This window comes from Pseudoliparis swirei, chromosome 20, assembly GCF_029220125.1.
Source record: "Pseudoliparis swirei isolate HS2019 ecotype Mariana Trench chromosome 20, NWPU_hadal_v1, whole genome shotgun sequence".
In the NCBI taxonomy this organism is placed as follows: Eukaryota; Metazoa; Chordata; class Actinopteri; order Perciformes; family Liparidae; genus Pseudoliparis; species Pseudoliparis swirei.
Genome location: NC_079407.1, coordinates 12,544,635 through 12,560,800, shown reverse-complemented (window position 1 = coordinate 12,560,800; position 16,166 = coordinate 12,544,635). Strand labels below are relative to the sequence as shown.

The 16,166-nt window shown below is 44.4% G+C and overlaps 1 protein-coding gene across 1 annotated transcript in view; it reads left to right on the top strand.

Moving 5' to 3' along the window:
- LOC130211245 (calcium-binding protein 8-like) overlaps window positions 1-15,114 on the top strand; it is a 50,231-nt gene extending 35,117 nt beyond the window's left edge. Inside the window, exons 5-6 of the mRNA XM_056441983.1 lie at window positions 11,396-11,552; window positions 14,987-15,114. Coding sequence (XP_056297958.1) covers window positions 11,396-11,552; window positions 14,987-15,114 — 285 coding nt within the window. The remainder of the gene's footprint in view (window positions 1-11,395; window positions 11,553-14,986) is intronic.
- Window positions 15,115-16,166: the final 1,052 nt, after the last annotated feature.

Genomic DNA, 16,166 nt, shown 5'->3' with positions numbered 1-16,166 from the left:
ATCACAGAAAAAAGTTGTTATTCAGACCGACAATGAAAATATATTTGAACCAGGTGATGGATCAGAGAACTTTAATATACAACTTGAGCTGCAGCGTCCAATCACATAACTGAGAACTATGAGGGGGGGTGTCGAGTGATAAAACACTTCCTGGAAGCCCGCGCTCGTGCCTCCTCGATCATGGCTCCTCCTCGCTCCCTCTCAGCAAAATAAGAGTTTTGGGACGGCCGTCAATATGGCGAAGAAGAACAACTTCCGGTTCAAGCGAGGAACGAGGAAACGACTAATCAAAAACTTGGGATGTACCCACTGTCTCCGTGCCATGGCTGTTATTTAATCAACACAAATATGTAATATAATTTAATGCCCAGATTCCAGGAAATTTATAAAATACAATCACCATGACATTTCCAGTCAGACCCGTCAAACTCTTATAATATATTGCATTCACTGTGTATGATATTTTTTTATATCTCAGGAACTTCAGAACATTTTCCACCTCTGTAATTATTTGTTTTCTTTTATATTTCACGTTTTATTTTCATTATGTATTTTTCCAAAAATGATTCAATCTAGTTTTAGACAAAAGTGCCATTTAAAACCAGATTGACACCAAATTAAGAAGAGCTTAAAGTAAGATGAGGCTTTATTTAGCCCGACTACGACTAATAATAATCATAGTAATGAAAACAATAAGTGATGTAGAATTAGATTTTGCAGTGTACACCAGAAAAATATATAATCTTTGTTCTAAAGTTGGTGTCTAAATTATGGATTTGTGTGATAAATTAATAAAATTAGGGATGTCCTTAGAATTATGTCTTATTTATCTCATAAATTACAACTGCCAATGATTTGTCTATGCGAGGCTCGTATAGTCGTATAGATGAAAGATGTGTGTCTTTCGCTCCTCTTGCACTTCATACATGATTGCTGTGATTTATTCATGTATTTCTAAATATTAACCTTCACACCATCCATTCACTCCCTGCAGCCTTTCAGACATCATTTGTCCACCTCTTGACATTACAGCACCTTGACATATAAGAACTTCATCAGGCGAGTGAAAGTCGTGACAGGATTTGAATAAGCCTACTTTTGTCCCCAATTATATTTCTGATCAAATGTGTCCCATTACCATCTTTCTTCCCCACTCATTGGTCGCACCGATGGAGGCGCAAGCCAAGTTTCGCCGAACCGAGGCGTTAAAGCGCCGTGAGTGAAACGCTCCATGCATGTGATTTAAGAAGAGTACCTCTCTGCTGCCGGGTGTCTAGACTCCAGAGTCCAGAGGATTGAGGCCGCCTGGCAGCATATAAACACACTATAAGGCCATTCACACATACCTGCTGGGGAGGTAGAGCAGCGAGGACGGAAATACAAAAAAATCGTATTCCCTTTGCCGAGTATTGGCCTTGAAAAGCAATGAGGGTGGAACAGAGACGTGACATTACAGACGGATAATCAACACCCATCCGCCTACACATACACACGCCGTCCCTTCCTTTCCACATACTAATCACCCTCCTTCATACAGCCCAATCGACTCTGAGCACCGCCCCTCTAATGCGCTCGTCCTCAAAACCCAGCTCAGAGGTTTGCTGGTGAGTTATAGAGGGCTCTCAAAGAGAAAATGACTCCATTCGTCTCTATTGCGCCAAGCGTCACAGTGCTATTATGTTTAGGGGGGAAGGAGGCATCATTTTGATCCCAGGCCAGAGTTCTCTCCTCTGAGGTTTTCACTCTCCCTGTGAGATGGGACGGGGTTTTCATGATGACCCCCACATGAGTTTTACAGTGCCACCTTTGGTCTAAATCACAGTGGGTATACAGTTGTTTTAGATGTCTTCATTGCCATTTTATTCAGAATTTAGTAGTTAAAAAAATCAAAACACCATCGCACAGCGTTGTCATGGGTTTCCTTGAGAGCAGACTGAACCATTTCTGCTCAACTTCCACCACAGTTACACCGCTTTAGTGCTTTGTCATACGCATGGCTCAGCACAAACCTGTGATGGGTTTGCTCAGTTAATAATAATAACAATAATACATACAATTTCTATAGCGCTTTTCATAGTACTCAAAGACGCTTTGTTGAATCAGCAGTGATGTTGTCCTTCAACGCATCTTGACCATAAGTCTCACACCACACTCAAAAGCTACTTTCTCCGTATGTTTATATCATGTAAATTCATACATACACCAGGAATAGCACCCAGAGTAGCACCCAGAGTAGCACCCGGATTAGAACCAGGAGTAGCACCCGGATTAGAACCGGAAGTTGCACCAGGAGTAGCACCATACAAAATACATTACATGAATGAATAGATAAAATACAGTCGGCTACAGGAAGTGGTCTCTGGTCAAAATGTGAAATGTTCACATGATATTATCATGAACAATATAATGTGTTACTAATAGCATGTTGAACCTTTTCAAAACAAGACAAAGTCCGTAAAATATGAGGAGTTTGGTGTCTTGTACCCAACTATGAGCCCGCTGCCTTCCATTGCCCTGACAGTCCCGAGAGGGACTTCTCAACCATGAACAGGGTAATAAATAATTTTCACAACGGGATTTGCGTCTTTGAGCTATCAGCTTTCACTTTCATGGCCCAACAGTCCACGTATTTGCAGGTCAAGATAAACGTCCGCTACAGGCTGCAAGGAGACCATCTTCCAGACTGCCTGTGGTTTTCGATAAATGGGCCAGACGTTTCTGACTTGTATATATGGGCTATACAAAATAAAACTGAATATATAAATTCTATTTCTCGAGAGGCTCTGAAAATGTTCTTCCAAAAGCCCCTAAAAATACACTGCAGTGACAAAAACTGCACAATTTGTGGTTGTCATTTAAAGAAATGAACACCATGTCGGTGTCGGCTTTGTAAAGCTGTAAATCTAGCGAGAAAAACACAGTAATCTATGACCTGAAGTGTAATTGATAGTATCACCTCGCTCCTGGACACACTGATTCTTTCTCGTGGATACATCACCTTTCTTACGGGGTTGAGTGGAGGCTGGTCGTGGACAAATAGACACACAGGACGTAGAATATACTGTGGTGCACAGTTGGAGGCTGAGTCAGACTTTGAACCTCAACCATTCGAGCGACTGAGAGAGAATATGGACGACGCTGTTTGAAGTTCTGCCGCCTTCGGAGAAGCGGCAGCAGCATCAGCATCACACACCTCAGGCCTCCTGAGAAGTGAAGGCTCATTTGTACAGTGTGTGACATGTTGGTGGCTACCCCCCTTCCCCCTCCCCCTCCTCCTCATGTTCCATGTAGCTTTAATTACATGGAAGTCAGCTCGGCTACCTCTGCAATTCGCTTCGCTACAGCTCTTTCTCTTTCCCCCGCAACTCTGAGAAGTGTGGACAACACATCACCGCGTTGTTGCTTAAAACACACATGCTTTGTCGTGCACACACAAATTTATGCTTTTGTGTGCCCAGAAGTGTAATGAATTATCTGTCAATCAAAATGAATGCATTATAATGACATGCTGGTCCGAGAAAGGAGCGTCGTTATTTTTATAACAGTGTGGATTCATGGGACCGATTGTTCATTGATCATCGTTTCACAGCCTAATTCGGAGTGTTGAGATGCGGTTATTTCTTTCCACTTCAAAGTCTCGTCAGGGCTGCAAATGACGACTATTACAAGGTTACAAGGGTGTAAAAAAAGCACAAAAAAGAAATCATATTATCTGGAGAGGGGGAGGAGTAATTATGGAGTCTCCCAGCCTGCTCTGAAAGTCTGGTGGCACAGTGGTATTTCTGTACCTCTTGTCGGACGGCAGCGAACAGGCTGTGGCTAGTGGGTGTCGTCTTTAAATGTCCTCAGGCTGGGCTCCGTGCAGATACCTCTCGTCACCAATATCACGGAACGAAAAGTAGATCCGTAGCAGCGACGTTGTGGACGGTTCTAATCACCCACCGTCGAGCCATCCTGTCCAGATGTGCACATCGCACGACACAGGATGCTTTCTACTGCTCCTTTTGTTAACCACAACGTGGGCCTGCTGTAGTCTGCTTTTTTTTAGTCTGGGAAGGAAAAGGAAAAAAATGCTTCAATGTCTTTAAATTCTGAGAAGAAAGAGACTGTTGTTTAATGCTGCAATCCTGTTCCACGTGACAGTCATGTCCTGGTGCTCTTGGGTTGGACGAGCCTTTGATTAGGCTCTGGTCAAATTTAAAATGCACAAGTTTCGACAATTTCATAAAGAGAGATGTATTGGTGTATTCTTGATTCCAGGCTGGGACCTGTTGGCAAACTGAATATGTGCTGAATAATGTTCAGGTCGGAATGGGGCTACAATTGAATGTTAAACCTCCAAGTAATTGTGCTTAGAATTGATTTTTCTCTCATTTCCCGATCTCTCTAGCCTTCGCTCTCATCTGTTCCTCAGTCCTCTTCAGTAAAGGCAATGAATTATATGCGACATTTAAATGCCGCAAATGAGGACCGTGAACCTCTAGCCTGCACCACTGCAGGGGTTAATGGGAGTAGTTTCTCCTTGATTTAGCACATTAACTGTAATTGACTATTGATAGCCTCCTCAGTGGCTTCAGGCAGTCCCCCATCATGCCTTGCTCTCCTTAAACCATCTCCAAGCAATCTCTAATGTGCCATTCTTTTGATTTGATCAACAAAGGGTATTGTGTCATAGTGCTTGCAGCAAATGAAAAGTGAATGTATTGTAAATGGACTGACTGTCCAAAACTCATGTTGTGTGTTGGCACCTGAGGAGGCCACGCGTTTGTGTTTTTTTGACCCTTTATCGTTCACAGGGGCATTACCTTCATTAAAGTCGTCACAGTGGAGCGCAGATGATCAAAGACCTCAGCAGAGAAGTCTGTCTGCTTTCCTCGGCGCCTTAACAAGCCGAGTCTTTAGCGGCTGTAAACCGGTGCGCACGAGATAAGAGATGGAAAGTCATGACTAGTCATTACTTCATTCCATTCCTTTTTCACGATGTCCACCTCGCAAAACCTTTATACTGCTTACGGCTGGTAATATTTATTGCCGGGAAATTTATTATTTACAAAGCACTCTCCTGCATTATTCACAGCATCTGAATCTGCTCGAGGGTTTTCCCATGATGGTACGCCTCACTCTCAGACTCTGATACTTCTCTGAGCTTCGTGTTAAAGTCCTCGTATTGTGTACACTGTGTAGTCCACATAGTCTACAAATGTGTTCTTCTTCAACCGTGATGTCCTGTTGCTCTTACACCTCAAGTACATTTCGATCATTAATCTCTCCCCACATCAATGCTACAGAAAACATTTATGGTTCAACATCTGTATTAACCTGCATATGTATAATCGAACCTAGAAATTAAGGACAATCCTATCAACAATTCCATGACTGGCATATCGTACACTGTAACTGTGTACTGTATTACGACAGACTTTTCAGAGGACATGCCATAAGTAACAATTAAATGTAGTATAGCCATGTCCTCATGTCGGCCATTCACACATTCTTTTCTTATATAATAGTCACCATCTTTATTATGTCTGCTCCTCAAAGTTTAGGTACTGCGCCTCACACAAACGCAACACACACACACACTTGTTATCATGTTGTTACAATGAGAGAGGGGAACGAGGCGGCTGGAGGGCCCATGTGACAAGGGGTGGGCAGACGAGCGCCAATCCGAGATCAGGATAACGTCACGAAAAAGTGGGTGCTTAGAGGGCCGTGCTTGGCTTGGGTGGAGAGAGAGTTGTTTTGGGTTTCAACCGGTGTTGTTGGAGAGGACTCCCGCTGTGATTGCAATCGCATGCAAGCTTGTATTTTACGTGTGATCAGAGAATAAAATTCTCCCAAAAAGAGGAGAGAACGAGAGAAAGTCGTTGGCTGAATTATTCCGTTAGCTCGACCAGGCATCCAATTTTGATTGAACACTTTGGATCGTCCCGATCCCGGTCCAGACTTGCTGCAGGGAAGGGAAGAGGAGGTTGGTTGTCACGTTAATCCAGCATCCAGTAGCAGAACTTCTTCCATGAGCCTGTAGAGGCCGGCGGACGACATGCTCAATCTGCAGAGCCCTGCAAACTCCTAGCCTCCTTTGTATGTTTTCTTTTTTGAGGTTTATTCATGTCGAAGGTTTCCAAATTGCACCGAATTCAACAAATCACTCCATTTGGTCCCCAGAAAAACACCCACCAAGTATGAAGTAAGTCGGATGAGTGGCTTTTGAGATATGAAAAAGAAATGCATAAATATGCATGGATTCCTTTCCTCATAGTTAGCTGTACCACAGTTGTATTTACTATTGTCAGACACATTAGTCAGTTATATAGTCAATCCCATTTAGTCTCTCTCCTTTTTCCGACTGCAATGAAAATGAATGTCATATTTTCCATTCTATGCTATTTACAATATACATCCATTGGTTCAGTGTGGGAGTGAATATTTGTCTCTGGTATCCCGCTGCTTTGATATTTTCCCTGCAGAGTCTGCCATTACGTACCCACATTGTCTCCAGCAAGTCCAGCGAAAATATTACATTTATGAAACGCTTGTCTCTTTGTTTCCCTTGGCTGTCAAGCGTGTATGAAATCCTCTCTTCTGCTCCAGAGCCGTGTCATCTTTCCATTTAGATGCCCAGTGACGACATCTAGAGATTATATGATCGGTGTGTGGTACTGTCAGGGGGACACTGAACTGCAATTAGACCCCACCAAACACCACTTTACAAAATAATAATAAGTATAATTATTTGACAAAAAGAGCATTAAGGACATGTTGAGATGTCTGTGGCTCAACTGTATTCATGCATTCAACTTTCTAGCACAAGTTTGTCCCCGGCTTCAGCATGTTTATAATGCATTCATATTTCTGGCATTCAAAGAGAAACATACTTGCAGCCTATTGCGTCAGAGCTCAGATTAGCCAATGCATATAACGGGATTCAACAGTGTGAGCAAAGATTTATCTGTGGTTGTGTAATTTGCCTGTAAGGCAGCGGGGTTGAACTCAGCAGATGGATAGTTGCTGGCTCTTGGCATCTTCTCGCCGCCGGAATGTGTGAGGAGCAGAACACGCCTCATTTACAAGTGTAAAGTACAGAGCTTTCTCTTTACGCTGACTACCCGTCCTCCTCTTCGACGCCTAAACCCACTTTGCAGTGTGAAGAGCAGGCACGCGCAATTGATGAAGCAAAATCTGTGCATCTCCTTAGATTGAGCTTGATTATTCTTATAGTAATTGTGGTTTCATTGAATTTTGCTGATACCGAGGTGAAGAGATTGTTTAAATTGATAGTGTTTTTAAGATAGTACTGCTAATGTTCTGATATCATGGAGATTTGTCTTGCATCGCCAGCTGCCATAGTCTCCGGGCATAGAGCTTGACAAAGTATATGATGCAGTGTGAGAGCACAGTTTAAAAAACACAATATGAAATGAAGATGACAGAGTGAAAACAATCCGTCTGATAATGAGCACTTGTATGCTTCTTTTCCCACCAAAAATAATGTGTATGCAGGATATTTAAACACGGAGAGAAAAAAATAGAGAAAATATCCTTTCCTATCACCTGTAGATGAGTTTGCCATGATGTTTTTCTTCTTCTGGTATGTCATGTGTTTTTTGGATGCACTTCAACGTGCGTCACATGGCATCAGTCAATGTTTCGGGTCCACCCGGGTGTCATGTTTCCATCACTGACGATCGCAGCTGGAGCCGAGAACTACCTGTGACAACTGCTGTGTCCTTTGTCCCCGGGATGAATCCTGTAACCTTTCCCGCTGAAGACAAAAGCCAGATGTTAGTGGGGGGGCGGTAAAGGGTCTTCGTGCCATGGCAACATCTCATTCATGCTGCGTTCTGTTAATATGGTGAAAGGTTAACTCAATGCAATATTATTATACAGTTAAAAACAACAACAATGATGTGAAGTCACTTTGTCGTATAAGATCTCGCAGTAACACGTTGTCACTCTAGTCAAATGTTTCTTGAACTGGTGGTTTTGTGGTTGTAAAACATAAAATGATGGTATTTTGACCATTAGCAATGTTGGCTACAAAGAGGAACACAGCCTTTGTGATGTCATGTTACCCAGATCCATCTGTAGGGGTTTTGTGTCACTCTTTAAACCTTATCTTTCCTGTCAATCAGAAAAAGAAAAGAAAAAAGACGTATCATATAGTTATTAAAGATCCGACCAGTGACTTCTCCGATATCACTCACACGTCTTCTATATCTTGATAATGTTGTGAAAAGTCTTTTTCATTCCGCTGAATGAGTTCAGAGAAGAGACGTTTTCCGACTTCCCTCCCGTCGCTCTGTGATTCTGTCATTTCACCGCCGGGCTCCTTGCGAGCTGGAAGTGGAACCACTGCAGGTCTGAACACGATGTGACATTTCCAACTCCTCCGGGGTCTCCATTAAAAGCTTTGAGTGCCCGAGACATGTGATTATACTTCAGACTGAACTTCTATGAAGATTGTGCGACAAAAAAGACGACTGAAGGTTTCCTGTCGTTGCACAGGTTTCTGTATAAAACTGTAGGTCACACGACAGTGGGAGTCCAGCTAAAGATCTTTCACTTCTGCTGTGCAGGAGTCCTTCTTTGTCACTCCCTTTCCTTTCACCAGTAAAGGTCACGCTCAAGTGGCAATATAGTCTGAGCAGGTCGATGTGATGTGCAATGGTCCAATAAAATGTTTTTTTCTTATCTCGGCGAATGAATCTGGCCTCCGACTCGCCCTTCCCCGGCAAACGATGCTGCCGTCGTTAGCAGCGGCGAGGTTACGCGGAGGTCGAGTAAACACAATGAGGCCGCCGACCCGTCTCGCTTGGGGAGTGACACGGCAACTGACTGCAACTACCAGCAGCAGATGCTGCAAGGTGGATCTGTTTCAGGATTGGTTTAGCTTGTATCATTCCGTGTCTGTTCGCCAGGGGGAGAGAAGAGGTGTAACGAGCAGCTCTATTATCTGTGGGGCCACTCGCCAACACCAAACTTCTGTTCCTTGCTGTTGCACATGACGGGACGGATATTCACCGAGTTGCATGTTTCGAGTCATGTTCACTCCTATGGACACACTTGCACCTTTTATTCTACAATTCAAAAATCATCGGTTTCATCACTTAATTAATGTATTATCTGCTTTCCTTATTACGAAGCATTGTGGTCTTTTAAAAGAAATAAACAGTACTACAACGCACTAACTCTTCCAATGCGTACCGAGTAATAGCATCGAGGACCCCGGTCCCTCATTGCCGACGAAAAGATGAAAACAACAAGTCGTCAAGAAACTCTGGTGCACAGAGAAATGGCCCAATGCCGAGTTTAAAGTGCAGTCCACATGTTGCATACGACCGTTGGTATCAGAGAGGTGGAAGGTGTGCGTGAGTGAGTGGGCGGTTGAGAGAGAGAGAGAGAGAGAGATGGTGGATGCACTCAGATCTGATGTTGGCGATGGGAGCAGAGGTTAAGTTTTCAATACACATACTTCTCAAAACCATCCCATGCATCTTTTTTGTGTGTTATTTTATATCCTCTACAGCAGTTGGCAGTAAATATGACGACCCGTCAATGCACATGTTTGTCTACAGGGCTTTCTGCCAGAAGAAGGTTTATTTGAACCCGTATCACAATCTTTACCTGACCATGACTAGACTGAGGTTTGTCGCCTAAACCTGAAGAAGTATCTGTCAGAAAAGTGTTTTCTAAGGATCTGACATTTCCTTTTCTTTCAAAACAAACTTGGGGAGATAATAGTGAATGAGGCCCAAATGTTTCCTTAAAAAGTGTGCTGTGGCTCATTGGCATCAGAACACCTTCACTTGAGTCTTTCTCTTTCAGACATCTTGTGATGGAAGCCTATGATAATTTCATAAACTCTCAAAACTCTCCAGTTGACAAGAACAGGAAAACCTCTAGTCAATCAAAGTTAGTTCATCACAGTTATTGAATAATGCAAGAATTGTCAACATTAGTGCCCATTCATTTTTAGAGCTTTTCATAACTTCAACGTGAATACAGTACTGCATGTTTAAGCTTCACGGTACACTCTAATAAAAAAAGAGGATCAATATATTGAGTTATTGTCATTTTTATGCTGCAGCATCTGTTTTTTGGACACCAAAAAAATACAAAGACTGGATGTAATTTTGACTGAATAAAAATAGAACCATTAGCTCATGCATACATACAGCGCAATACATACAATGCAATGCAATGCCTCTCACCTCTAGTCGTAACAGCAATTGCATTCATAAAACTTGAGCATTGAATTATGATTGAGTTATTCAAATGCTCCTCTGCTTTTTCTGCAACTACAGTAAAAAAGCACTCAAACTAGTGCAGTGTGCAACACTCGTTGACCGGGCAGCCGGCCTATGGAGTAACAGTTTATTCTGCTCTTAATTTATTTCTACTAAAGCATATGTTATTTATGACTCTATTATGTTGCACCTTTTCTATGGATGCCGATTAACATTGGTGTGAGTGTGTTCATTAGCTCACTCTGAATTGGAGAGATAAGAAATGGTATTGATGGTCAATGTGATTCATTTCCACTGTGATCCATACAGATGTTCATGTAATAATGGATTTGAAAACTGGATTTCTTTTTCTTCACCTTGTGGAATTCATAGCATTTGTGTCTCTTCCACCTCTAAAGAGATGTGGAGGCCGTTCTGTCAATATAATCACCGTCTTGTCTCACAGAGCCAGCACATCCATTTCAACCCACGTGGCCGCACTCAAGCTGCATGAACTGAGGTCTTTCTGCTTTTACTAAACTTATTTTAAAAGTAATTCAAACTGTTAGGAACTGTTGAGTTTCTACTTTGCAAGTTCATTCAAGTAAAGTCTTACTTAAAAAAACAAACCAATAAAGCGTCGTTGAAAGATTAGACAAATTAAACTCACCGACTCGGTCTAAAATTGGTTAGACCAATCAGGAGTCTGTGACGTCCTCCACTGTGTGACATCACTTCTGACAACGCCTTCTTGCTGTGCATTTCCGTCACACTAAAACCAATACGATACAAATACCAAAGGAAATGTCCTGTCTCATGCAGCTTTACATAAGAGAGAGATACTTGCTAATTCTGTTAATCATAATGTATTGCAAATGAGGGCAGACCCAAGTCATCTGGTGCAAAGAGCCTCATGAAATTAGTTGTATTTATTGAGTCTGTCAATGTGAGAGGCAATGTTTGCCAATATTCAGAGTAATTCAGTTCTTTCGACTGCTTCCTGGACTCTCCGATGATATTGAATTAATTCTGTGATTCGCTGATATGCTGCCCTACCTGCTGCACTGCAGAAGCACACAGTTTATTTATGTGAAAGCAAAACGGCCTCTCTTTCTTAAAAAAAACAATGAATTGAATCTCCTCCTCTCATCCGTCTCCTCCTGCAGTTCGACATGCAGAGTATCACCCTGGAGGAGCTGAAACACATCCTGTTCTACGCCTTCCGCGACCACCTGACCATGAAGGACATTGAGAACATCATCATCAACGAGGAAGAGAGCCTAAAGGAGAACGCTGGGAACTATCACACAGAGTATGAGGGAGGTGAGCTACCTTTACTGTGTGTGTGTGTGTGTGTGTGTGTGTGTGCGTGAAGAAGGAAGACAGCTTCCCCTTTGAGCTCTCCGCAGTCACAGCACGCCTGCTAATTCATTAATTTGGGGCGTTGGGGGTGACCGGTTCAGAAGTGACACAGATAAAATGTGCATGACCTCACTCTGCAAAAACTCTCCATCCAAGATTTATGGATCAGAGCAGGAATGGGGGGGAGAGATTACACGACGTTTTCCACAATAGAACATCGTAATTTACGTCTGATGCCACGGATGCCGGTACGCGGTCCAGTATTAACGCCGTATGTGCGCGGCACTGTGGTGAAGCATCTGTTCGGCCGTAGCTGAGCAGATGCTTCGTTGCCGTTAGGCAACAGCCAAAAGATTCGTTAAAATTAACCTTGTTGCTTTATTTCAGTAACTCTCACTGCCCCCTCAACACGTCCCGCTGTTCACCCTCAGGTTTGTTTCTTTCCATCTGTCGTATGGGACTCTATTGATTGGTTCATGACTGATATCACGCCGCTCTGAAAAGCGGCCGAATGAAATTGCACTGCCGTCCATTTCGTCCAGACGCTCGTCGCGTGAATTTTGGTTCGAGGAAAGGCTGAGTCATATGTTCCCACACAGTCCCGAAGGCAGCAGGGTCCGTAACTACTTTGTTGTGCAGAATTAATAATGCTATATCTTTGAATTCCCACAGCACTGATATGTATCTTTCTTGTTGGCTCAAATGATGGTCAGAGGCCACACAGCCCTCAAAGTCCACCTTTACCAAGCAACTCCTGCCCCTGAATCTGGCCTGTCGGGGGTCCCTTTGCCTGTCACTGGTGTCAATGGACACTTTATCTGGGTCTTAAAAAGTGGTGGAGTGATGACAACATGATGTTCCGATTGGGTTTATGATGATAACGAGAAAAAAACACTGCGGGATCACACGGAGCATCCTGCCACCCACAGGGACCCCAAAAAGTGCTCCGTCATGGAGAGATCCATACGCTTTGTCATCGTGAGATTCATCATTCTCCTCCGCTGCTTATTGCTTCAGCCTAATGCCGTCTGAGGCAGCATATGAGCTGCTTGATTTCCCTCTGGCTTCAACTCGCTCTGGAATCAATACGGCGCGCTGCTGTAAAACCACAGAATACAGGATCCGGGATCCAGCTGCTGAACCGTAGACGTTCACCATTGTTGAACAAATTGCCCCCAAAAGTACAGAGACGCAAGCCGGATCGGCAGCGGGCCTGGCGGCCAGACGCGGGTGTGGATATCCAGGTTGATCCACTAATGTCCCAGCTGCCATGCAGGTGTATAGATGTAGCCTCAGCCTGAGAGTTATTCACCTATAACTGATTTTGAAGCTTGAGCGGATCTGGAAAGCCATAAATCAGCAGCTTGGAAACCAGCGTACAGCTTATGACTTCATGACCACAGTAGTCCACGGGAGAAAACCATTTGTGGATATTTGGCAGGGGGGTAGTTACTGTGGGCGGCTGAGGGGGTGTTTTATGAGGCTGGCAGTAGGCTCAGGCAACTGGACGGAGAACTAATGTCTGGACCTCAGCTCTGCTCCCATCTCCGCAGTTCAGCGACAAGAACACGTGCAGCATGTGGCCGCAAAATTAGGGCAAGCGACTGGGGCTTTGGAGATTCAATTCCCGGACCCGCAGTTTAGTGTAAACCAGACCAATCTGAGGTGCTGGTGGCTAATAGATGAGATTGCGGTTTCACTAGACAGCTAGTAGTTCTTACTGAAACCACCCAGGTTAAATTCAGGTTTAAATCATATTTCAACAAACGCAAATGTCAAGAATATAAAACGGACAACGTTTAAACAAAGTGACGTCTCCATCTATATTATCCAATCCCACTTGCTCTTAAAGATTTTAAAGAGTCAAACCAGGAGGCCACACACAAACTAAACGGTACACACCCACACTGAGGAATGAGACAAACAGGGTTTAAATACACAGGGAAGGTGCAGGTGATTGGACACTGGGGAACGAGACACAGGTGGAGACAATGAGGGCGGGGCGAGCAATCACACAGGAGGAAACAATCAGGGACAGGGCAGACAATCACAGGGACAGGAAATGCAGGGAAACAGATGACACGAGAGACAGGGGCTGTGGCTACTACCGGACACTTTACGAAGTAAACTGCAACACAGTGCACTGACATCTGTAGGGCACTCCGTGGCTGATAAGTGCTGTCTCAAATGGAACACTTACGTTAACCACTTGGCGGAAGTGGCGGACGCAAATCTGTTCACGGCACCCGCGAAATTAAGCCGGGAGTGACGTACGCAAATCTGCTTGCGATACCCGCGAAACTTAAACTGACAAAATGAATGCACTTCTTGCCCTCTTTGTGTCCCTTGTTTACCTTTCTCCACCCCATGTGGAAACTGCGATACCTCCACAATCGCGGCAGGAGCCTCCGTGGTCTACCGCTTGTGCTACCGTAGCCATCTCGTCCGCCATTGTTTTAGAAATAAAATGAAAAGCTGGCGAAAGGGCTCCTCCTCTTCCGCTACGTCGCCAAGATGGCGCCCGTTTAGGGCGAGTTGTGTCCATCGTTTTACACTACATTTTTTGCCCGTTTGCAGTGCGCCATCCGGGTACTTTCAGTGCACTGAATTCTGCTGGTTTTGTCAGTGTGGCGCCCTAAGCACTGAAAGTCAGTGCTCGAAGTGCTCAAGTGTCCGGTAGTAGACACAGCCAGGGACTTCAAAATATGACACAAACTCCGGATCGTGACACTTCTTGTATCTTTAAGTGTCCGAGCAGAGATTTCATTTTTGTTTACGACTTTCGAAAGCTCCCAGTAGACGCAGAAAACGTGATGCACCTGCTTTCCCAAGCCGAGTCGGACTGGAGTCACTGGCCTTCGGGCGTCCACACCCGCCGGGCGCAGTGCTGTAAAACCAGTCTGGTCCTGTGAACCGTGACGCTCCCTCTCGGTGTCCCTCTCCGTGGATCTCTTCCCAGTCACCCGCTGCTCATTCAGATGGTATTGAGAGCAGATCTGTTAATTCTGCCTAGCAACACTTGTGTGTGTGTGTGTGTGTGTGTGAGCGAGCTCACAACTCAAGTGTATCTCCTCAGGTCGCACCCACAGTGGAACATGTCTACTTCGCCTTGTATCTCTGTGGCGCACGGCTCAATGAGAAAGTAACCGGAGTTCATGAATGACATGTTTGTTGTCTTGTCGGGTTTCAAGATTTGGGTCGAGATGGAGTGGAAATGAATCATGTCTTATTCAAGCCCCTCTAACTTTTTCACTGCTGAATTATACTTTCTCTGCCATTAATCCATATTGTATGAAGGAGTAAATTGAGTGAATAAGCCACTCCAAATGTGCACCCTTTGCATGTAAAGTGCCTTTTCCAACGTCCGTTTTTCTTCCCCCTCGTTTCCTTTCCAGTTAACCCTTCGAAGAAGAACCGTCAGACGTGCGTGAGGAAAAGTCTCATCTGCGCCTTTGCCATGGCGTTCATCATCAGCGTCATGCTCATCGCGGCCAATCAGATGCTGAGGAATGGCATGGAGTAGCTCCCACTGTGATCGGGGGGGAAAGAGAGAGAGACGAGCCAGCCTGCATGTGCATGCCAGTGGGTGAGATTAATCGGAAAAGAACTACAAGGAATCATGCTAAAATCTATTCTCAGTGGCACGAGTGGCGCCTCTCCACCCCACGTTCAATGAAAAAGTGTCGCACAGGACTCCTCCCCCTTTACCTCGACAGGGACACCCAAGGGCTGACATTCACACATAATAACTCTGTTCTGTCTGTTTCCCTGATGCAATCAAATAAATAAAAATTACAACAACAACAACAACAAAAAGAAGAAACAAAATCTGATTGAGTGCAGGAGTTCAGAGCTGCTCGCTTCCCCAGCAGGCGAGATGTGACTGCGGATCTGTCACCCGCCAGGAGTCTAATAATAAGCCACCAGGGCTCTGAAAGGGAATGACAGAGAGAGAGAGAGAGGCAACAATTGCCCCCTTATTATAGTTCCTGGAAGCACGATGACAGCCCTCAAGCAGAGGCCTCGTGAAGCCGGCTCTCTGTCTTTCTATTCCTCCTGGTCTGTGGGGCTGATATATGAGGTGCTGGCATCGGGTTCATCAGCTCTACACACTCGCACAAGAGGTTCTGTGGATAACTCGTGTTTTAGCCTCAGAGTATTCGTGAAGGAACACACCGTCAGGTCAACGCTGTTCAGGTGCAAAGAAACTGTGTGTTTCCTATTGAAGGACTAAAAAAGATAAATAATCCACCCTTTCACTATTCACACTGTCGTACTATATATATCATCCATCTGTGGTGTTCAGTGCACTCACGCTTTATTGCAAGGGGCTTGAATTCAGCGTCCTCTCATCTTGTCTCGTCCGCCTCAGTCGGTGACGCGATTGCAGTCGATGGCAACGGCGGGAGCGAAATATAGCGAGAAGTTCTCCAGCTCATCGGACCTGAATCGACCTTTGACCTTTGATGCAGTTTGTCTGTTGGCTCCGTAGCTAAATGATGCGTTCACACTGTCATCCTGACGGGCAATCCATTGACACCATGTTTCGCCACATCATCTAAATCAACTCAGCAT